Source organism: Phasianus colchicus, chromosome Z (assembly GCF_987193195.1).
Source record: "Phasianus colchicus chromosome Z, bPhaCol1.hap1.1, whole genome shotgun sequence".
Lineage (NCBI taxonomy): Eukaryota > Metazoa > Chordata > Aves > Galliformes > Phasianidae > Phasianus > Phasianus colchicus.
This window is the reverse complement of record NC_143476.1, coordinates 17,920,693-17,946,129: the sequence shown is the minus strand read 5'-3', so window position 1 is coordinate 17,946,129 and position 25,437 is coordinate 17,920,693. Positions and strand designations below refer to the sequence as shown.

The 25,437-nt window shown below is 35.6% G+C and overlaps 1 protein-coding gene across 1 annotated transcript in view; it reads right to left on the bottom strand.

Annotated features, from left to right (window-relative positions):
- The window catches only part of FBXL17 (F-box and leucine rich repeat protein 17), a 284,666-nt gene that overhangs the window by 7,702 nt on the left and 251,527 nt on the right, over positions 1-25,437 (bottom strand). The window contains exon 8 of the mRNA XM_031605035.2: positions 11,112-11,254. Within this exon, the coding sequence (XP_031460895.2) occupies positions 11,112-11,254 (143 nt within the window). The remainder of the gene's footprint in view (positions 1-11,111; positions 11,255-25,437) is intronic.

The window sequence follows — 25,437 nt, the reverse complement described above, 5'->3', positions numbered from 1 at the left end:
TGTATCTCCTTTTGCTCTTCAAGTAAAATGATCATCAAGATGAAAGTTGGAAAAAATTCTCTCCAGCCTGCAAATATTTTTTCCAGAAGAAACTAACTGGCACTTACGAGCTGAGATTTCAGGTTAATGATTTTTTAGGTTTAGATTATACTGAAACTATAGTTTTCAATAGATAATCTACTCACAGAAAAATATTTACTTAGATTTTTGATCTAGCAGCCTAAGTTAATTCATCTCATGTGTATGCCAGTATTTACTGGTTAGCTCACCATTGATATCTGTTATGGATCACCATGAGAAACTATTTCTATGAAATCCTTCCTGAGTTGTCGCATAAAAATTCAAATTACAAACATGAATAGTAACTAGAAAATTTTTAGGTTTTGCCCTGTCATTTCAGAGAACTGCAGAGATAGTTTCAATATTTTTTTTTCTTTAATTTCTAGATCATAAGATAAACAATTTCTAAAAAGTTTCAAATTATCCCAAAGATAATTGTTTAGGATTAAGGTCTACTTTTCTTTACCTTTTGCTTTCATTATGTTCCCAGGACAGATCCTATTAAATTCAAGGGAGTCAAGTTTTCCTAATCTTGTTAAGATAAATTAGGGATTACAGTTGAAACCATCACTTGAAGCAGACATTTCTTTTTAATGAGACTGATAGCTTCATTCATAAATGAGTAAGATAAGCAGGAATTTTCCTACACAAGACTTCCCTACTTACTTTTAGCTAATTTGCTAAAAGTTGGTGTCATGTCCAATAGATTTCTTGGACTGGAATACTAAGTGGCAAATACAAGGGCTTTAAAAGCCTTTGGTTTTAATTCACAGAACTTCTCTAATACAGTGCTGAAGAGAGTATAGGACTATTTGAATCCCAAAAACCCCTCCTGTAGTTGTATCAAGGGCAGCCTTGGAATGCACTTCTGATTCTAAAGCTACTAAAACCTCAAAAAATGCTTGTTTTATGTCAGTCAGAACAGTACCAAAAAATAAGAGTACAATCATCACCCAAGCTGAAAGTTTTATGCTGCTCTTCACCATGAAGAAATATTTGCCACTAATCTACAAGTTTTCCAATGCAAGGAAAATATGCAGGGTAACATCCAATTCAATTGATAATTCAAAAGAAAAATATCTCCACTACAAGTTAGTAAGTGAAATCAATAAGGAGCCATATAATTTGATAAGAATTAAACAAAGCAATCAAATTAACAAGAAAATTAGGATCACATCCAAAAAAAAAACCCTCAAAACCCAAGAGAAATCCTGCGCCACTCCAAAAAAAAAAAAAAAAAAAAAGGAAAACAACAACAAACAAACAAACAAGCAAACAATCAAACCAAAAGAAAGCAACAAAAGAAACCTGCAGGAATGTACTACTGCAAAGATGCAGCACTAGGACTTCTTAGGAAAACTCGCCTGTGCTCCTCCATGGTTTGCTTTTCGTAACATCCCAGAGTTGTGGACTGCTGAAATAACTGCTGCATAGCAGGGAATATAGTTTGTTCACAACATCACAGACACTCTCCTTTTAGGGACAATGCAGGTGTTTTCAGTTATGCAACCTTCCTTTTGTTCAGAAGGGTTTTATTATGAAGTTACTGAAATTGCAGGGTTAATGGTATGCCATTCTGTCTATGTGGGATAGTATTACACAAAAGCCCAATTTGCATGCAGTGGACAAAAAAATGAATAAGTAGCCATTGTGCACATCCACAATTAAAAATTTCAGAAGCATTTTATGTTCCCATTTTTTTCTAATGCTTTAATAACAAAATCCAAAATATTCACACCCGGAGCTACTAAAAACCATGTGTTTTCATATACACATTTTCTGTTCTCTAAGCAATAGTTTGCTTTCTAAGACACTGTCCTATAAAAAGTGCACTTAATAACAAATGTTTGATTTTTTTTCTGCTAATAGTTGAATGAATTATATTCTCAGGTGGCCCAATTATAACTGTTGCCTGTAGCCATAACAAAATTAAAGATTTCTGGAAACATTTTGTGTGAAGTGCACTTGATCACTGAAGGCAGGCATATTCCACAGAGTTTCAATGACTGCCCTCATGCCCAGGGGCAGACCCTTTGTTTAGGACTTTAATAAAACTACAGCATTCCCGATATTAGCACAACAGTCTATAGTCCAAATAAAGACCCCTTCAACAACAACAACAAGATGTATTCTGACTTAAAGTGTGACTTAATGGATGCAGCTGTTAATAGGGGAAAAAAAAAAAAAAAAAAAAGCACACACAAGCACATACAACTATAGTAGTTGAGGACTTACTTATAAATATCTGATTCTGTGATTCTAAAAAAGTAATGAAACTAACAAGCATAGATTTTTTTCCCCAAAATACTGATGTACTATTATTCTCATGATATACAGCAGCTTAATTATGTTAAATCTCAGCAATTTATTTTCCTCTTATATTTGGAAAGGGGAGGAAGAGTTGGTAAGTAGAAATATCTGTAATTGTTTCCGTGGAATGAAATGAAATAAATGGAATACACAAACTGCCTAATATTTGATAGCAGCACTTTCAGAAGGATTTCAGAAAATCTAGTAAGGTCGCTTTTTAAATATACCCCTCCTTTTAGTTCTTTGCTTACATATTGACAGAAAGATGGAGTCCTCGAGGGATGAGATTCCTTGTTGTTTACACAGGTGCCTCAAACACAGAGTTGCTACAGTCCCTGCACAGTTGCTACAGTCGCAGAGAGGAAAGCGTTAGTGCAAGCGCGCAACATAATTCATTTCAGGCTTCTGTGAGTTTGCATAGTTTTCTAGAAGAGTCAGAGTCTCTGGTCTTGCTGTGCTAATCATTACTGCCACTGCATTATTGAATATTAAAGTTAAGTGATAAAGATTTTCAGTCTCAATTCCCTTTGCTTACTGTGAGGGCTTACTTCTCTATTATGTCAGAGAAACCATTCTAAAAGAGCCGTTCAGTTTGGCTGGTTGGTTGGTCTGCTAACTCTGTTCACTGTGATCAGATGAACTTCTAGACTCCACCTACACCACTGTGGAAGGTAAAAATACTACTAACACTATAATTTTTTCAAATTTATCATGAAACTCCGTGCACTGCTTTGTTCTCACTTACAAAAACTGCAGTTAATAAAGAGACGTATACAATGAAATTACAGTGTTTATTCATATAGTGATAAATATTCTTTCAAATTACTTTCTGCCTGTTGAATTAAAAGCATCAAATATTTTCCTTTTTATTCTGCTACACTAGGACTGATTTGAGTATATTTTAGCTTAGTACATGTCATAATGGGAACCTGTAAAAATAACATGGAAATCATTCTCAAAATTTGTCAGCTGGCAAAAATGATTTTAAGTTTCTGAGGACAACGCTGCTTTAAAATTTCTTTCTTTTTTAATATCATAAAAATGCTGACCACTTCACTTTGTGTTTTCCTTAGTAGCTGTCTGTACCCTGATTTCAAACCACTGACATGTAGTTGAGTGCCCATCTTTTTATTGCAGCATAGCATGTTTTTAACAGTAAGAATGACTCATTCACTCAAGAAGATTCCATCTGCAGCCTACTGCCGCAGATATGTTGAGGAACCAATAGCCTGGTAGATAAAAATATTTTGGTAAAACAAGAGTTAAATCAGAAGTATAAAAGCATTCAATTTGAACAAACAAATCCTTTTTTGTATTTTTAGCAGATGCCTTCATTCATACATGTAATGGGTCCGTTATTCTAGTTAGCCAGGAAAAAAATTACGTTATTCTGTTTTTTAAAACTGATATGCTGAAGACCAAAGAGAAATAAATGCTATTTTTCCCTATTTGTGCATTAGCAAGGATAACTAGTTTCCTTGTAATGAGATTCACAGATTTTATGAATCTAAATTATTCATTGCTTGTAAAGAGATGTTTCATTGGCAGCTTCTATACCATACATATAAAATTAAAAAAAAAAAGGAGGAGTATCCTTTTTAATATGCAGCAAAGCCCTCTCAACAAGAGAAAAATAAGTGCTATAGAAATGTTTTCAAAGGGCTTGGGATTGGATATTTTCAGTCCTCTTCAAAATCACAAAACCATAATTTCAAATACCAAAATGAACCCCTTAAAGAAGAAAAAGAAGAAACAGTAGCAATTTTTCTAGGTTTTTGATCAGAGTAACAATTGTTAGCATTTTCTGAAGATGAGAGGCAGACTACTATACTAATTATATTAAAACAAGCCCTGGTCAAATTTTGCTTTTCCACTTGTGATCTAGAACAGTTTAGATCAAAACGTATTTGAAATTTAAAGATTCATCTAATATCTCTATATTTTCACTTACTTTGCTTCAGCTTCAAATTTAAATTAAAAGTTAGTGAATTAAGGGTAAAAATGTTTTGAGAATGCTTAATAATATCTATATATAAAACAGAAGATTCTTTTTGCATTTAGAGGTTTTTTTTTTTTTCACAATCTAGCACTTACATATATATAACTACAACTGCATTCCAGTAAGTACAATGATTTGCAGTTTGTGCAGGATATATACATTTAAAAATTCTAAAACAGGCTTTACTGAAGAACAGATCAATGAATAATTTTTTTAAATCTACCAATTTTCTAAAAATCTTACTTAAGATACAAATGATTTTTTAACTGACTATTTCTGTGTTTAGGGGTAATCTATCTTCCTTGGGGTAATATAAAAGTTTGGGGTTTTTTATGTCAGCTGTACTGACCATCGATTTCAGTGCTCAGTAAAAGTATAATAGGAAATACATGCTACAACTGATCTGAGAAAGTCATCTGGAATAAGCTGCAGACTCACAGCAGACTCACAGATGCATTTTCATTAGAAGTAATCTGAATTTCAAAAAAAAAAAAAAAAAAAAAAGGAAAAAAAGGCCATGATGATTTATTAACTGACACAGAGTATGCATTCACAGCCAACTTTGTCAGACTCACTTCATTTTGTTCACACATAGCTGTGAATGTTGAATTTTGCAGGCCTTTGTTTTTCAGCATCATCTTTCTGCATATTTTCTCAAGAAATGTCTCCTGCATTTAAGTGGTAGCATGGCTGATAACCATTGCAAATAGCACCACAGCTATTTGTTGTAAAAGTATCTTGAAATATGAAATTCTATGTGAGAAATGTTGAAAACAACATGGGAAGATAATTCTGACACATTATTCAACCATCCAAGCTATCGGCCAGAAAAACATGTCAAGTTTTTAGCCATGATTTCCTAGGTGATATCCAGCCATTTTCCATAAAGGTGAAGAGTTCAAACTGCCATTATTTAGAGCTGGTTGGGATTTTGTGAAAGCACAATAAAGAAGTGCTACAAAGACTTCTTTAAAATGAATTCTAGCAATAAATAGCATTGAGAACATTGCTCTCTTTCTCTGATTTATTTTAGAAATATAAAATATGCGATATTTAGAAATAACAAGTAACTAGGGGTAGGAATGTATAAAATTGCATTCAGAAAAAGAAAGTTGAAACATCTGGATTTCAATCTGCGATTCTGATGTGGGCCTCACCTAGAGGATGCATGTAGGGGTCTTAGGAGTCCTGATGTCTGTGTTTGTAAAAGAAAAGAAAGTGTCCTGAAACTGCCCACATGAATCTCCAGATACGTGAAGTGTCCCCTTAGCTGCATGAGAAACCAGTCTGAGGACTCAAAAAAATCACCATTATTTACTGGACGTATTTACAAAGGACTTTGAGCTGTGATAAAAATAGAGATACAATTAACATTTGGCTTGATGGACAGCCATGTGGGAGGCTGGGCAGAAGTGAACTGAATACTGCCTTGGACTTGGAACCAGCACTCTGCCTCTTCTAGAACACAGGGAGGTGAGGAACCCAACTGACTCAGATGAAAGGGCAGAGGCTGAGCGTTCCTGTGCCTACTGCAAGTCCCACAGCAGGGTGGGGGAGGCAGGGCCCACAGCTGCAGCTGCCCTCCATGCAAGGCACCGAGGGCTGCAACTCTTGTGCGGCCCACACAGCAGCACAGGAGGAGGCAGCCAGCGATTGGGAGTAGTTTGCTGTGCATGGGCCAACTGAAACACTACAGAAATGCCACGGCCTCTGCACCTCTTCCAATTACAAAACCCTAAAACGGCCTACCTAAGCTGTTAACAACCACTGATCTAATCTCTTACTGCTTTCAAAATAAATGGAGAATCAGAACCGTGACATTCATTTTTTGTGATGCACATAACCTGTGTTGTTGCATGTGCTGCTCGGTGCCTGCACACACACATGGATATGGAGACATACAGTGATGTATTTGCACACAGTTCTTGCTGAAAACAGCTTCAGGACAGTGCCGTGTTCTACACTCTGACTGAGAAGCAGAGTATGTCCCAAAAGATGGGTCTCTGTCAGGGGTGCTGCAAGGCCAGTCTGCATCCATGAGTCACCAAATGGGAGGAGATGTCTCACTGGTTCTGAGTCCGCTGGTGTGTGCTTGCAGGCAACCAGCAATGTGCACTGTCAAAAATACGAGCACCTGCAAACATTTCGAGTCTACCTCATGAGCTCTGAAAAACCTCTAGAGGTCTAGACAGCCGGCTCTCAGAGCCCATCTACTGCTGATAGTTAAAGGGACTGACCTCACTCTGCCTGTGCAGTACACTGCAGGACTCTGCAGAGATCAAGTTAGCACTACCAGAGCTGGCCATGGAAACAGAAGCAGTAAGTTGCACCTATATGACAGGATATCTTGAGTTCTGATTTCCAGGATGAGATGCTTGGCTTTGGCAGTTAGGCTGACATCAGGACACAGGCCCAAGCATTCAGGCTGCCCTGCAACCTCTCCAGCAGTATCAGTGCATTCAGAGATCTATGAAGGCTGCAGAATCCCTTGCTAAAGTAGTGCAGAGAGAATCAAATTTGACTCCATTGTGGAGATGCTAGTAACAACTAGAAAAGAAAGACATTTTCTCAGTAACCTTGCTCCTAGTGATCTTACATTGAAAAGAATACTATCTACCTATGTGTTGTAAAACAAAATAAGGATAGTTCTCAAAGACTTTTAGGATTTCCTGATATTTGACTTTTTTCTGTATTTTGTATTCTGCATTTGTATTCTGTACTCTGTATAATCGCAACTGTTGCTATTTCAGTAACATTAAATGTTGAAAAAATAGTGTTGAAATGTTCATTAGAAAAATTCCATCCTAAATACGTGCCCTCATTATGATGACCTCATGGTAAAGTCAGTGGTTTTTATGAGATTTCTAAATACAACGACATTTATTTTTCAGGCAAAGAACGTATTGCTCCTGTGGTGTGCATGTTAGATGGTAAAGAACATGATAAAAAGAAAGGTCATGGCAAAGCACTTTGATGAGAAATGAATAATTTGATTATTTTCATGGTGTGGATCAATAATGCTCTGCATCTACTGAAACCCACTGCCTGAGGGCACTTAGATAATCAATGGCGTAAAACAGAGCCTGCCTTTGCCCAAGCTTGCAGCCTCTCTGATCTTTCTTGGGAGGACCCTTGACGCCTTTAATTTATGTCAAGAGCATATCAAAGAAATTCCACAAAGCCTGGGTCATAAAGGGTATTTTAGTGGCAACCATTTGAAGTCTACGTACATATGTTCCTTATGTAACTCTGTTTAAGTGCTTCCTCTCCAATGACTAGGAAATCCTAGAAAGGCACAAATGCTACCTGGTACCAGTGTAACAATCAGTGCTTTGGAAAAAGAAGGTTGGCTAAATGGGGAAAATCTAACCCATTCTTCACTGTAAGCTGGCAACAGTCCAAAGGCAAGAATTTCAGTTAACAGGGCATGTAAATAAACCCGTTTGCACCACCCAAGAATTCCCTCTAATGATGTGCTGGACATTGACATTTTTAATTTAAAAGAGCAGTCACTGGAAAAAATTAGTTCTGCACGATACTGGGGAGAGACAGTTGAAGACACGGTTTTCTTCAGTAATTTCTCTGTTCATTTGCGGTGAAAAAAGGGAGCTGGCATCTTCCAGCTGCCAAAATCTTTCAAGTCAAGGATACTTACTTCATTCTGTCTGTGTTGCTATTTTTCCCATCAGGGCTTCTCAAGCAAGAAAATGTTTCCCAGTGGTAATCCTAGTACCACAATGCTTTAACAGTATTTCCTCACTTCTAAACAAGTTTGGCTACCATACTTTGAACACGCACACAGGCGCGTGCACACACATACACACGCACGTACATGCACATAAACATACACACAAGCAGGCATACAGAGTCAACGCTGTTTTTCCTATCTGCATGGATTTTTTGTCAGAAAATACTATTTGTCCACCTTGCAATTTACTTTAACAAGACAATAGATGGTGCGTAATCTTTTGTAAAGAACTAGGAAAGCATTAACCAGCTATTAAGAGAAATACGGACTGCAGTACATAGAGTTTAAGCAATGAGATAGTAAAACTTGTTTTCAGCATCAACGTCATTGATTTTCTATAGCAGTTGAAGAGTGGATAAAATTATTGCACTTATTAGATCTCTGCTGATTGTTCAACATTAACTAAATCCACAAAATAAATACATGTAAAATTGATCAGGTGATTTAGGGTCAGATCTAATTCCCAAGGTCAAGTAACCCTTTGAACATACTCTAAGTACATAATCTTAGCACAATCCATCAAAGAAACTCACACACTCTTTTCTTCTATTGGCTCTTATAAAACACTAAAGTTTAGGAGATTAAGTGGAGTCAGCTTCAGTAGACACAGCAATTCTTCCCAAGTGCTAAACCTCTCCCTGCAATGAAAACTTTCTGAAGCTGGGTTTACAAAATCCTATTGCTGACTTTACAACTGACCTAGAAATTACTATTCACCACCACACAGAATCACAGAATCACAGAATGACCTGGGTTGGAGGGGACCTCAAGGATCATGTAGTTCCAACCCCACCACTTGAAATACTGTGGATTTTTTTTGTTTGTTTTCTTTTTTTTTTTCAACTGTCTTCTGTAAAGTATTGCAGAGGACGCATGGTAATGTTTTTGAGCACGAAACAGCTTAGAATTAAAAATGTTTCTTCAGGTCATATCCAACTAGGAGGTTGCATACCTGAGAGATATGCTTATGATGAGAATCACAATCTGGACCCTGAAGTTTGGTTTGTGATGACTGAAGAATACACAGTCCCTGTAAGTGTATTTTCGGATTTGGAACCAGAGAGTGAATTTCCAATGACTCTTAGCTATTTCTTCCCCGATCCCAGACACCTTTCTCTCTCATCTCTGAACTAAACCACGATTCCTGAAGTCTATACATAGAGTGACGTGGGTCTGTACTCTCTTGTTCTCTCTCCTTTTAGTGACATTCTAGGTAAAAGCATCCTTGTCTAGGAGCTTAATGAACATGGAGAATGGGATGTAACTACTAATAACTATGAATGAATAGTTATTCTATCTAGACAACACTAGAACTAGATTCTGTGTCTTGTGCTGCGAAATGCACTGGTTTCATCTTTTCTTAGGAGGCATGATCTTTTCTCTCATTTGCTATGTACAAAAAGATGGAACTGTCAGGAATACAGCTGAATATATAGCTGAATAAGAACACATAAGTGAGCTTCAGACAACAAGTAATGTGCTTCCAACAGCTATGCGTGACCTCGTGGGTTCAATTTGCTTATAATTAGAGTGTGAAATGGTGTCAGGAGAAGGCATCCCTCTGGGAAATGTGGGAACAATTTCCAAAGGAATGCTATATTGTACTTTACAATACACTGTCAGTAGTATTTGACATGGTTTACAGAGTCATGAAAAAACTAAACTACATCCCAGGAATCACATTTTTCTCCTTTATGGATGGACAAAAGGGTGATGAGCTTTATGGGAAGAAGCAGAAGAAGAAATATTTTTGATAAAAGACTATACCATATATCCAAATGTTTATAAAAATATCAGTCTATACCCACAAAATTTGTCAGCTGTGAACTAAGGTGCTCTAAACACAGAGATTCCATCTAAGATTTTTGTTATTGGTGAGTCTTCATATGCATACTATAATATTTTTCATGTTCGAACAAATCTAGAGTGAAAATCTTTTTTCTGCATATTTATATTGAAATGAGTAAGAACAGAGTAGAGTAATGAAAAGAAAAAGGCAGCAAAAGGTTTTGGCGTTAGTGAAACTCAAGGGCCTCTGAAGCTAAAATATGAGGGAAAAGCTTCAATTTGAAGGATGTTAATTCAACATTCATAAAGATTCAGAACAAATATATTAACAGAGTCCCTGAAAACAAGTAAGACATGACTGAGCTAGGCTTGTTTTTCCTCACTCTGACCAATGTTCCTACTTTTTTGGTCACTCCACCAAACTGACATTTTGAGTGAGGACTCCCTAATGTGAAATTCATTAGCTTGAACACAAGGCAATCATGCATCTCCCTTTTTTTCCCCAAAGGCTTTCAAACATAAATGTTATGTAGCTATGCCTCTCTCTCAGCTACCACTTACACTGAGTTCAAATTATGCAATAGTATTGTGTAAAAGAGAGACACTATAAAAATTATTGTTTTTAATGAAATTAACTTATAGGTATTCCTAACATACTCCAAGTGAGAAAGCTAGATATTAATTTTTTTACATTTTAATTTTAATTCTTAAGTGTTATGGTTTTATTCAAATCTCTCCCCATCTGTTTTCAGGACTATTACATATGAGCAAGAACACAGACCCATAGAAAATTACTCTGGAGGTAGCACTGCAGTATTTTTAGTATTCTATTGTTTCTTTTTTCTTCTTTTTAAAAGAGAGAGCAGTCTATCATTGTAATGGCATGACATACCAATCATTTTTAGCCAAAAATACTCAAAATTCTCAGAGGGCAGATTTTACATAAAACTTGTGTGACTATTTGAGGTTGTAGGTGTAGCCTGTGGGTGTATTTTGAAAATCCATGTCAGCAAAAATTTATAATGCTCTTTTCAGCTCTCTAGATACTTTTTTAGCAAAGTTTACCACAGGAGTGAATACCAAGCCTATTTGTACAGCAAGACACAAATCTATTTTCTCTTTCTCTCACTCTCACATTTACACACATCGACACTCGCTCTCTCACTTATGCTGAAGCAGGTACCAGTTCATGTGAATGCTGCTTACCTGATCACATCTCATCAGTCCTAAGTATTTGAGAGACTTGCTGCTCTGTGCAATTTGGGTAGCTCCATGGTCTGTAATTTCTTTGCACCATCCAACATCCACCGTCTCTATTGTCATGCTGTATCGTCCAATGGCTATCAGAGCTGTAAAAAAGTCAGAGATATGAGCCACAGAATTAGAAAAGACAGTTATACATAAGCTCAGTTATATGTATACATTAAATGACATTGAAATGGAATTGTCAGAAGTTTTTAGGTACTGTGTAATAAATACTGTATTTCAGCATTTTGTATATGCTAAACTATATGCAACTATAGATTAGCCATCAGATTAGGAATACAGATATGCAAATACACATACAAAAAACCCAGAGACAAACAGATCTTTTGATATATTTTTCTATCTATTTAATTCACAGAAATAGACCAGTTAGCACAGGTAACTCCATGCAAATTCTAATTACTTTATTTGGAAGGATCAAAGACAAATGAATTGAGATTTTGAGATTGAAATAACAATAGAATTTAAAAAAACCCTACCACACCATTCAAAGAAAATAACAAATAAAATCAACACCTTTTTTTTTTTTTTTTTTCCCAGCAAATTGATTTTGCAAAGACAGCAGAAAGAATAACAGGACATTTCCTGTGTCAATGAAACAAACAGATTTAGGAAACCCTGAAGGTATCTTACATCATGTATTTTACAACAGTATTCTAAAAATGCATTTCCTAATGTTTATAATGATGATGTGACAACAATCATGCGCTTCACTTCCATGTTTTCTTCAGGAACACTCTTCTAATGAAAAATAAAAAAATAAACAGGTCAGGAGGAGGAATTAAAACAGGAACTTGAATTTGAACTTTCAAGAAAAGAAAGGAAAGAGGAACTGGAAATTCTAAAAGGATTGAAAACCACTGAGAATCTGAACAACTTGGACAAGTATTCTCATGACATGGTAGTTTGGAATGACGTACAGGATTCAGATCACTATCACCTTGGTCACCAGAGATTATAAAACTTGTCAGGAAATGCAGGCTCAGAAACTGTTAGTCCAGTTGTATTTTATTAACAGCAATGAGCAGCTGCTTTCAGTAGCTGAAAACTCAGCTTAAGAAAAAGTCCAAGGCTTCCAGTGCAGGAAGTCAAGAGGCTGGATGTTTGCTCTTCGTATTCTAGATATGATGCAGTTGCTGAAATGGAGATGAAGGAGTGACTTAGTACAAATAATAGAAATATCATTAAGGGAAATATACTTCAGATGTAGTCCAATTCTGTTCATAATACAAAGCCTGCTGGCACAAAAAGAAATAGTTATGAAGAGTTGTAAGCTTTTGTTATTAATCTGAGCTAATCAGAGTATATCTGAGTGCTGGAAGCAGAGAGAACCCACCTGACCTTGCATTAGTTTTGTTGAGACCTGTACTAATGGCAGATGACAGCAAGGACAATTTGTTAAGTTTTAAATATTCAGGTGGACTTGATTTGCAACCAAAATCAGCCAAAGGAGGCCAAGTACATTCTTACAAGCTGTGGAAGATGGAGTAGAATGCAATTTTTTTTTTTTTTCCCTGCAGTTCATCAAAACAGAGCAATGATAATTGAATCTTGTAGCTGACATAAAGAACTTTTGATACAGTTATCTGTGTACTTTCATTATGATTTCATTGATTTTTACATGACAATACCAACTCCCTATTTCCAGTACATCCCTAAAAACAAATCTTAATTCTGCAGATGGATAAATTTTTATGTAACAGAACATAAACCTTGTACTTTGTTCCTCATAGCCTTTTAAAAGTATTGCTATAATAAAAGTCATGGGGAGAAAGCCGGAAACTTTCAGTGCTTGTTTTGTGATAACAAAAGCCAGAGGAATTTCAGAATACTTTATTAAAAATGTTTTAGACTTAAATGTTGTGCAGGACTACTGAAAGCCTACTTTAGAATACTATCAGTTAAATATAATTTGAAACACTTTTTGTTTTTGAATATTTCCGCTAGTTTCTGTAAAGTTACTATAATCTGTCATCATAATGAGAAAACAAAAAAGCACTCATTTTCAAGGCTTCATGAAAAAGTGATAAATGGAAGAAAATCAGCAGAGAATACCTTCAAAGGAGTGACATTAAGGATCAGATGTCACTGGTGAAGAATTCTCTCAGTAAAGGTATTACAGGAAATTAGACGTATAACTCCTACAAGCTCCTTCACAACACTTAGGTTAGAAGAAAAGAAGGGAATGATGCTGTTGCAATATTAAAAAAAGGGTGCTCTATGAAGAAAGCTCAAGACGATAACCTAACCTGAGCATCATTACTCCAATGAGCTATCTTGAATGTGGCTTAATGCAAGAAATTTCATGCAGGTGTTTCAATTTGCTCATAGTGAACAAACTGTAAGAATAAAGTATCTATTTCTTACTTATACATACAATTATATAGCAAAATAAGTACAACCATTTTATAACAAAATGTAATTTAAACATGCTTTAATAGCATTTAGTATGCACATCCTTGTATTTTGGCATTTTGAGGGGGAAAGCATTTAATTTCTAGAGCAGGACTTTAAATCATACATTAATTTTACGATTTTTTGTAAGAAGATAAATATTTATCTTGAACTAATGGAAAAGGGATTTAATAATTATTGAAACAAGAACTAAACAGTTATCAAATAACATATTACGAAGCCTCTTTGCAAAACTGGCCTTCAATGAATGAATAAATAAGATAATTCCAAGGTCTGGAAAACCTAAATAACTTCTGTAAATGAAAATGTGTTTGTGTAATGTGAAAATATGAAAATGTGTACGTGTTTTTTTTTTTTCATTCTCATTCTTATATTCTGTCAATTACCAGATAAACCAGAACATGTGACTTAAAGGTAGTGTAAGACAACCACCGTATTTTTCATTCAAGTAACAATACTTGCAGGAACAATACAAAAATAAATTAAAATGCCTGAACTTTTCCATGAATATGACACACACACACACAAAAACTGACTGAAAAAAATAATCCAACTCCGTGATCTTGGAGGTTTTTGGAGAAGAACACATTTTACAGTTCAGATTGATTTTCAAACAATTGTTAATCTGATGCCTTCACTTGTTCTTCACTTTAGTGTACATGAAAATAAACACTGAAATTTCATGCTGTAATTGATCTATGTCTCTGATCTGTGTTTCAAGTATGTTTTAGGCCAGTGATGCCTGTGGTGCACTTCAGGTTTGGGATGGCTGCATGGACAGTGCTTTTGTCTGGCTGGCCTTTCCCCTGCAGCATATTCACCAGCGTCTCTACTCTGACTTCCTGTGGAGCCTACAGATAACATATGCACATATTTGGTTTCCCGTTTAGCAGGATTAAGTAGCTGGATGTTCTTTAGTAAATAGGTACACATTTTTGTTATTTAATTACAAGTGATGCTAGAAATCAATTATGGTATTACAGATGGTGTCTGCCTGATGGCTGTTACAACATTCTCTCAGTGTTCTAGCAGAAAAGCACAGATTTATGTTCTACTTTGCTACTCCTTGTCCCCAGATTAGCAGATGTCTTTCTGGAAAAAAAAAACAAAATATTTTGACAAGAGCATATTCAAAACATTTCACTGTGTGATATATCACAACAGTTAATGTATGAAATGCACAGAGTATGCCACTTGAAAAAACTGACAGCATTTTTAGAAAACATTAAATGTGTGTAACTGCACCCTTATGAGAACAATGTTGGTCAGAGAAGTTATCTACTATTCACCCTCCGGCAGCACCCAACAGTGGAGGCCAAAGAAAGAACATGAGAAAAGATGAAAATATAATGATGCTTTCACCATGAAAAAAATTACAATCTGAAACTTCTGAAGTGAGGATGGTGGCTGTATACTTCTATAAGTCCATTTAATCAGTCATTTTACATGAAAAAACTGGTAGGACAACCTGCATCACACAGTACATCTGTTCGGCTGCCTTCTGTTTTGAAAACCACCTTCACTTGCTTGTTTTGAATCTGCCCTAAAACTTGGTCCCTTTTGTGACTGCTCAGTTCCCTTTCAAATGCTTTCTGGAAATCCCAGCAGTCTGTATCAACCAGGCCTTCCTTATTCCTTGCTGACTTCTTCAAAGTACTCTGATACGACTGTGAAGCATAATTTCTCTTAATGAAGCTGTGTCAACTCTTCCCCGATATGTCATATTTATTTATGTGTTCACTAACTGTACTTCTAATTATTGCTAATTTGCCTTACACAGATGTCAGGTTTATCAGTTAATATTCCTCTGATCTTCCCTGAAACTTTTTTTTGAAATACCTCTGCCAAAGCAGTCCTATGCTAGTTAAGCAGGGTGAAGTTAAAGCTTAGACAGCATCTCGGCTACCTCAACTGTAAGTTTTTTTAGAAGTCTTGGATACACACAGTCCTTCTGCTTCAATGAACAAAATACTTTAAGCCGCAAGTTTCAGCTGGGAAAATGTTTGCATTGCTCAACAGCTTTTTTTTTTTTTTTTTCCCCACCCTGCTCCGACTGCATTTGCCCACAATAAACACAACATGTTGCTATTCTCAGAAAGCTCGGCGGTAATTTAACAAGGACGTGTGCAGCAAAAAGCCTTATGAAGTAAGTCTGGATTCTTTGTCTTTGGAACTTGTAGCACAATCAGCAATAAAGAACAGCCAAAGGTGTGCTTCTATCTGATGAGCCAGGCTCTAGATGTAGCAAATGACAAAACAGAAAAACCGCACACTGAAGTTGAGCTGAGTGCACAAAAACCCACCATTTCGTTTACACTTGTTGGCTTTGACATATGAACTTCTCTGTAAGTAAATATTTAGCAGTGCATCCAATTCTTTTCTCTCCTTTTTCATACTTCCACTTATTTTGGCAAAAGCAAGTTTTCACGTTTCTTTTTGCGGAGTTGGGTTAGAGGAATGGAAATCAACTGATGTACAGCTCCTACAAAGCAGAAGATAAAGTGTAATGTCTCTAACTGGAATTGGAAAATCACCCCCACAGCCTTGAGCTGTATTAAGTAAAAAATTCTCCATTTACAGTGGTACTTGTAGTTTGTTGCAGCCAAGAGGGTGAAAGGGCACATGCAGGTATTGGTCTTTTAGATAATCAGTTGGAATAGCTGGGAAAATAAAACAGATTTTATCCTTAGAGCACCACCATTAGAAACAAACAGGAATTTAACTAAATTTCATTTTAAATGGGTGTAGATATATGCACCTACTACTGTGGGCAGAAGTGACTGCATTAAAGTGGAAAAATCTAGGAAGGCATTGAGCTGCTGAGCTAGCAAAACCAGAGGGATGAGGCTGCTGTAGTTATTTCAAAGGATAGGCTTGGAAAGCTCTAGTTCACTGTGTATCATCTTGAGGCTTTCCTCCTTATTTCTGCATATATATTAAAAAAAAAAAAAAAAAAGATAATAATCAGAATACAGTATTATGCTATCAAGTTTCAATAATTGCAATAACTAACATTTATAATCTGACTAACATTTATAATCAGGGTCACTCATAAGCATGAGAATGTTGTAACATAGAAAGTAACATACTTCTCTTTGGTATGAAGAGCCCTTATTAAGCCCAATCTTAATTTAATTTTAATACATTTTAAAATCTGGAAATAAATAGTCTAGGCTTTACATAATTTTTACCTCCTCAAATTGCTTAGAAATGTAGTATATTAAGCATAATTACATCAAATAAAAGAGATTTTTATTAGCACAAGCCTAATGAGCAATAGAATACATCCTTAATAATTCCCAGTTCATTTTTAATAGAAAATGAGCCTCTGTGAGATTTTCTGTGTTGCTGTTCTCCTCCTATCATCACCTAACACACTGTAAATGCAGTGTGCATTTTTTGCATATGCAAAAAGCACTGCATTTGGTCAGCCTTCAGTGAGGACTGAATAGAAGTATTTTTAAAAATTACCACTGACATCATCCTGACACTGAGGGCATTGTGTGTATATACATGCAATCACTCAAAACACACTCTAGCACTTGTTTATTCCACTCTTTCATCATTAATGACAAAAGCATGTAAATGCTCAAGAATTAGCATTTAAAATTTCCAAATTCTCTAAAGGTTTTATGCAGAGTAGAAATCAATCAATCCTCCACAAATTACCAAGTAATAGTTTTCTTATGAAACTTTCCATTATCTTTTATTTATTATATAGCTAAAAGCTATTAAGGTGGCTTTGATAGCCAGTCACTTGCTCATTTTGCACAACAAATTGTGGTGAAGTTCATGAGAGTTAAAATTGCAGTAAGTAGACATAATAAAAAGAAAATTAGCAAAGAAAACTATACATCCAGATGTTAAGAAAACGATGTAATAGTTTAACTTCACAGACTATGCAATTTCTCCTTCAGCTGGTGGAGTTACATCTACCTAAACTATTTAAAAGAGCAAAGCTCTGGAGAAGCTGCAAAGAAAATGTATGAATGAAACAATTTAAATGGGCTTTTCTATCTGTTGTTTATATTAGTCTAACGAATTAGAAACAAAACAGAAAGATATAAATCATGCAGATAAATGTTTGAATGCATTGAAGCTTTACCACACAAAAATTAGTTTGATATTCCTTTTTCAGTAATTTGCGGAGAAGTATTTGTAAATTAGCCTGCAACTAAACACAAACACTCATCAACTGTATAATACACAGTTCAATACATCGACAATGTACTGCCAGCTAGTTTTAAAGTACTGCAATGTTTAAGAACCAAAATTAAAACATTAACCTAAATATGCTACTAATATCCTCTACAGTACACAACAGATTAGCTACTGGATACTTATTTAACATAAATATTGCTTTTACACAGAAAAGGCTCTGCTTTATGACTGCACACATAAAAAACTTATTTTCTAAGAAGTTTTGCAGTGATTCAGGTTCTTTCCCTGAATGAGGGTGACAGAAGTTGATTCTTCAGAGCTAATCTTGATGCTATCAGCAAAACACTGATGAGTTTATACACATCACATTAACAGACAGGATTTGTGGTTACCCTCTGCATCAGTGAAGTTGAAGGTTTTCTGCCATGCAAATTACATGAGGTCTTGCAATTCAGCTAATCTGCTATATCCAGAGACACATATACTATATGTCTAATCCCATTTCCATGTGCCATAAATGATTTGCTTCTCTAACTGCAGGCAATGGTTGGAGAAATCACTGCATGAATTCCCTGATACTGTCTGTTGCTCAGAATAGAAATCACAGCTCGCAGTGCACGTTGTTTCTGCATTAGAATAAAACTTGCTGCATGGTACAACTTCTTAAAATATGCAATTCATCTACTCCTGTTTCACATTTGTAAGAGTATTTCCTAAACACGGGTTTGTTGAATGCTTATTGATATAAATCAAGCATCATGCTCTGCGGTTCATCTGCTATAAAACAGAAGCTACTATAGGTGTATCAGTCAAAAATTTCACTTTGCACTGGCTCCCCAATCCTAAGTCTAATTCTGGTCTGCCTTGTGTGTCTAGATGCCATGTAACATGCCCTGTATAACACCTACATTTCAGTGCCACCATGAATCACAGAATCATACAGTGGTTTGGGTTAGAAGGATCATTAAGTTCCAACCCCTGCCACACGGCTGCCAGATGCAAGAGTAACTGCTAAGTCAAGTTTTATCTTATAGTTACTCCTGAGAAACAGGGTAAGTAAAGGGCTATGAATTCCCAGGTAGAATAAATCTTGGTGCCTTGTTTGCTTTTCATCTTGCAATTTTGCAAGTCTACCCTGAATAAAAACATACACAAAGCAGTACGCTTGTACAAACATTATTCAAAAAACAAACTGTTGGCATGTAGTTTATGGCAAAACTCTACCATAAGTGAGAAATGAAATAAAAACAAACAGAACAACAAGAAAGTAGAAGAGAGTGATCTTTCAAAATCATCTTTGGCGTACAACTACTAAACATCTGTTTCTCCATAAACCTGCATCCAAAAGAAGACTAAAATCATACAAAATTGAATGCAACATAACATGGTTTTGTCTTGCTTGTAAACTTCTCATAAAAATATTACTGAATACCCATTTCAGAGATGGTCTTAAGAAAAAAGCAGACCTCAGATTTCAAGCTGATCAAAACAAGCTCTGTATTCTTTCTTGCCAGTACAGGGTAACCTATTTTCTTTTTCCTATTTTGCATAGGAGTAATTTCTGTCTTCACAGTCATATTCTGATCACAAGTAGAAGACAGTAAGCCTGAATGTGGTCTACAGAAAAATTATGGAGCTAAATCAAGAACATGTGAAAGACACAAAAATGACTGGGAACAGCAAGTGCAAATTTACTGTGGGGAAAACATGCCTGGCCAACCTGATTGAATTTATATGATGGGATGGCTAGCTCTGTAGACAAGGAATATGTGAATAATTTTGCATCAGGGGAGACATCTGAATGTCTACAGTATTCCTAGAGAAGTATTGGAGTCTCTTACAGATGGCTGATTCCTTTTCCATTTCAAAATTGGAAACTTTTGTTTCACGGTAACAAAACTACCATAAATATCCTAAGCTGCATAAAACAAGATTTATACAAGGAAAATGAAATACAACCTTTTCAAAACAAGTAATGTGGTTTGAGTTTATTTAAACAACACATATCTGTGAAAGCTGTTATTTCTAGCTGGTACTGTGTCCAAGAGCTTAGTGACATTCAGAAATGAGTCATTAACGACTGAAAACATAGATCTAACTAGCACTACAAATAAAGGCTACAGCCCTGACTGACATGATACACATGCAACAAGTCAATCTAAAGAGGTATGAAAGAAAGCATCTTTTTTTTTCTTTTTTTTTAAATCTGGAATCAGAATAGAATTGGAGTATGTGCCGCTTATGAATTTCTGTGAATGATTTAAAAGCTGGAATACAGAGTACTTCAGGGGCTGTGGGGACAGTGACAGAATACACAATATTATATATAGGCCAAATGAAAAGCTCACAAAGTTTTGCTGGAACAGCTTGAGTTGATAACAGGCAGAAACCAGATAAATCACTTAGAATACACAAAAAGCTTATTTATAAGATTACGGAATATACGTATATATAATAACAGCACAATCAAAATCATGTATCAACCACCACTTATTATGTCAAACCCCTGATGAATGTGCTGAATTTGGAAAAGCCAAATCTCAGAGAAGAAATAAAATTGAGGATGCTAAGATGCTGATTTTCAAAAAAAAAAAAAGCAAAATCTTCATTAGCTCTAATTCACATGCTATTGTAAGAGAGGAGGCAGAGACAGAGATTTTTGTCATTGTAAGGAAATTTAACTGCCAAGCCTGGACAATAGTGGAATCAGCTAAGAGACTGCCTTTTTGAGGCTGACAGAAAGTAATTCTAAATGATGTGGGAACATACCCTTCTGCAAATTTAGCCTTGTCCTTCTCGCCTTCAGACTCTAACTACTACATTCTTCTGATTAATAAATACTGACTTACTTTGAAAAGGCTGCTTGGTGGTCTGCAAATACTTGCTGAGACAAAGGATGACAACTCTGACAGAGGTCTACTCATTCTGCCATGGAGGGAAAACAGTAAAATCAGAGGTCCTAAACTGAAGAACAATAAAACTGTGCATTTTACCTTTTCAAAAAGGAGGACTCATAAATGTCAGTTCGAAAGACATCAAAAAGACTAAAACACTAAAGGAAGGCAAACACCTAACAAATGCATGACAACATGTTACTACTGAGTCATTGTGCTAAAGGAACTTCTACTTCCATAAAAATTTCAAAGTGTTTGAAGGTGAGAATGATTACTTAAACCATGATTCAGTATAACAATTCTTAAGATAATATAAATAAACTTAGCAGCAAATAGATGAGATGATTTTTTAGTGTATGAAATTGAATTCAATGGAGATAAAGAAACCAAATAAATACCAACCAGAAGATAAATACTTCTTACAAAAATAAAATTTTATGTGCACAATTTAAAAATGGAAGGAAGTGGCTATTGAAAATTGTACATTTCAATACAAAATGCCTGGTGTACATTGCCTCATCAAGAGAGTAGTTATCTGACTGCTCAAAAATTACAGGCATATCCATCATTATAGCACAGCATGAGGTATTCACCAGACACTGTGCACTTCAGCAAACATCTGTTGGCTGTGCTTTTTAATTCCCAGAAATATACTCAGTACCTTTTTTAAGATACTGACATAATATTTATAGTTATGAATCACAGAATCATAGAATGGTTTGGGTTGGAAGGGACCTTTAAGATCAGCTAGTTCCGACCCCCATGCTATAGGCAGGGACACCTCCCTCTATACTGGCTAGATTTAAGCCCCATCCAGCCTGGCTTTAAATGCTTTCAGAGAGGGGGCATTCACAACCTCTCTGGGCAACCTGTTTCAGTGTCTCACCCCTCATAGTAAAGAATCTCTTCCTAATATCCAGTCTAAATCTACCCTCTTCCAGTTTAAAATCATTTCCCTTTGCCCCTTTGCTATAAGTCCCTCCCCAGTCTTCCTGTAGGCCCTCCTTCAGGTACTGGAAGGCTGCTGTAAGGTCCCCCTTTTCTCCATGCTGAAGAGCTCTGGAGCTCTCTCAGTCTGTTCCCACAGGGGAGATGCTCCAGCGCTCTGTTTGTCTTTGTGGCAATTCTCCAGATGCTCAAGAAGAACAGCTTGATGAAAAATTGTATATCTATTTTTCTACATCAGCCAGGTCATATCCACTCTCCATACTTACTTAGTCTTCTTGTAAAAGAGTAAGTAAGGACTGGAAAAATGAGGTTCATGCAATAGGGCTAGATTTGTTGCCTAGTCTCTTAAAGTTGTATGTCTAGGAACTAGGAATATCAATTTGACTAAACAGCACTGAACAGAGCGTAAAAAATTATGTGTTTTTCAAGACACTCTGAATTATGTCATAAAACAGCAACTAGATGTATGAAAGGGCTAGGTGAAGAAGGCATGTAATCATGTGCATGAAATACAATGCATTTTGAAAGAAAAGCAGACTAGAGGAAGAAATCAAAAAAGCAAAACGGAAAAATCCCTACACATATACATAGATGTATATCTGTGTACATAAATCCATGAATATACGACAACAGAGAGTATCAGAATATTTACTCATACTCTTCACAGTTCCTAACAAGTGCTTTCCTTTCTAAATACTTCTGGGTTTAATTTTTGTCTTCACTTTTTCTTAATAATTAAGACCATAGAAGTCTTCTGAAAAAAAAAAAGAAAAAAAAAGAAAAAAAAGGCATCAAGGCTTTGTATTTTGTAATAATTATTTGTAATCACTGCGTAGTGATCTACTAACAAAAAATAAATGATGAGAAAAACCTCAATACCTAGCCTTAATATACTCTAGATACCATGTCACAGCCTGACTTCAAATTTTTTCTGGAAGATCTCTGCGTTTAATAGTGGTTCACTGGCTTTTTGCCAGAGCCTTCAGCCACTTTGAAAAGCACTATGTGTTAAGTAGAGAATCAAAAATTCCATACTTCAGTTTCTGATGATGGCACAAAAACCAGAACTACTCTAAAACATACTAACAAAACAAAACAAAAAAATTCTTAGGCTAGAAATGTAATTTGAACTACAGCAGCAATAACAGATGTTGCCTAGTGGTGTGACTGAGGTCCAACTATGATATTTCCACAGCATTAAAAAAAGAAGTCCAAAAATACAGGCTTTAGACAAAATAATCGAAGTGCACCATCACTGATCTTTCAAATCTTTTACATACTTCAATTCAGATATATACCTTATGTAGCTGGATAAAAACAACACAAAACAACATTTGTTCTGCCTTCTTGTAACCACAGTGAATATTTATTTATGGAGATACCATGAATATGCCCATTTTATTTGCAAAACTTCTTCAAATTTAAGCTGATGTTTTAAAAAATACATTGAAGCTAGGGGAAATGTGGTTTTAATCTGACCACTAGCAATGTCTTTTGAAGTAATAAAATTTGCTACTGATACCAACTGATGTACTTCCACAGAAGGCATGCATATAGCTCAAGTACAGTGGATGCATGTTTTTTTTCTATTTCCAGTACTGATGGAAAAGAACACGCAGGCTAGGACAGGGTACAAAGCTAGGATGTGGTAGGATGACACAAATTTATTTAACAATACTGCCCATCTTACAACCTTAAGGTTGTGCAAAATTCTTATCCCATTATGCCTGAGTACACGAGTGTTGAAGACAGCTCTGGAAATACCATTTCCTGTTAAAGGCTTTGCAGTGATCAGCAGAAGTACAAGCATCTGTCAAGGACAGATGAATCTTCACAAACAGAGGCTAGACATGCATTGGAAGAGAGTGTGAAGAGTCTACATGCAATTAATCCAAGGTCCAGATAACCTTCCAGAAATCCAGTAATACATAGTAGAATCACATGTATGTCTGACAAAATAAGCCCTAAGATGCCAAGATGCAACCCTATGCTAAATTTTTATTCAAAATAAAGCAATATTGGAATACACGTTTCTATACATAATCTAAATTTATTGTGCTTGGATGAATTCTAGAATTTATATAATATTTCTTTTTAATCTGTTGTTGAGTAATAATATATTACTGAAAGTATCTTTTAGATTCCTAAAGATCTCAAAAAAGACAATAATGCAGGCTAACAGACTGTTCTGAATATCTGCTATTGTGCTGATTGTTGCTTAGGTCTCAAATCACAGCATGAAGTTACATACTGCATGTGCTGCAACAAATCTACACAATCAGGGAAGGGCAGACTGTCAGCATCAATTTTGCATTTTTCCTTTTTTGTCAGCATGTATCACTCCACATCTCAACATGAATTAACTTTAACACAGGATTTTGCGTCTATTAACATTTAATACGTTCCAATGCAGATATATTGTTCTGCTTTGGGAAACACAGTCAGAGAAAAGTGACGTAACTTGCCATTAATTTCATTATGACTAATGAAACTGAGGTTGTTCATATAAATCAATCCGATCGAATGCTGAGAGTGAGTACAACTGACAAGGGGAATTGAGAAAAATATGTAGAAAGGTTCCAGTGAATCATCACAAGCAAGACTGAAAAATAATAAAGGAACTATTTCCATGAAAATCATTTTGAAGACCCATCCTGTCGAATATCTGAAAGGTGTTGTGCATATTTTGTAAGACAACTAAGGCCATGTTTACATGAAAAAAAAAAAAATTAAAAGGATTTTTCTCTGATTTTTTGCAGAATAGTTTAGGGCAGTCATCAAGCTGTCTTCAAATAATGACAACTACAGTACATCTGCAAGATGTTTGTAGCTGAATGGTTGCACAATTTTCCCTAGAAAAATAACATTTCCAGCATTAATTAGCCGTTCTGCATAATGAATAGAATGAAACTTCACAAAATTAGCTTACTGTAATCACCTGAGGAACTCTTTGAACAACAATTAACAAGATGAAATGCAAACAAAAAATGTTAGTTCCTAAGGGGTTGAAAAACACTTGCTTTCTGAAATATTTATCCATTGCAGTGCACATCCAAACAACTAATCCATTCCAATAAACGCCTTTCCGTGGGAACTGGCTAGGAACACAGTTGAGCACAGTAAAACCTTTCCTCTCCAACAAAACCTGGAAGTTTTATCAGACTGGATCAGGAAATAAGGAATAGTTCACACCAATTAGATAATTTCTAACTACTAGTGGCATGCATTTATAATAGAATTCTATATTTGCAATGTAAAAACGGTTCCAACAACATAGAAATGCAGAGGCATGCCTCTTTATGCTTATCTAAGTTGGTCATCAGGTATTAGTTTTCCTTTCAGCTTGTTAATGTAAACACGGACATTTTCCCCTTTTATGATGGTATGTAAGAATGCAATAGCTTACGTGAGCATTTCATTTAAGCTATCCCTTTCAAAAGTAACTAGAGATAGAAAAAAAAAAAAAGCAAGAGTTGACACAGTAAAAAACACCTTGTGAAAACTGGCTACATAAAGAATTATCATGCACACAGACAATACAGACAACACTAGACTAGAAGATAAAAACAAAGTTTCTCCAATTTTATACTATGTTCAAATTTTTCCAAAATTAGGATACTAGAATACTGAAAAACATACTCAGTTACTTCCAGTTGAACTGAAACTTCCAATACATGATGCCCAGAGATGAATTCATTCTTCTCTGAAATGTCCTCTAACAGCCTTTATAGGGACCATGCTGCTTCACATTCCATTATAGACTTCCTGATGTATGGGGTACAAGACTTCAGTCTCAGCTAACCATTTCAGGTCAAGAAATTGTAATTGTTTTCATGTAGAATGACAAT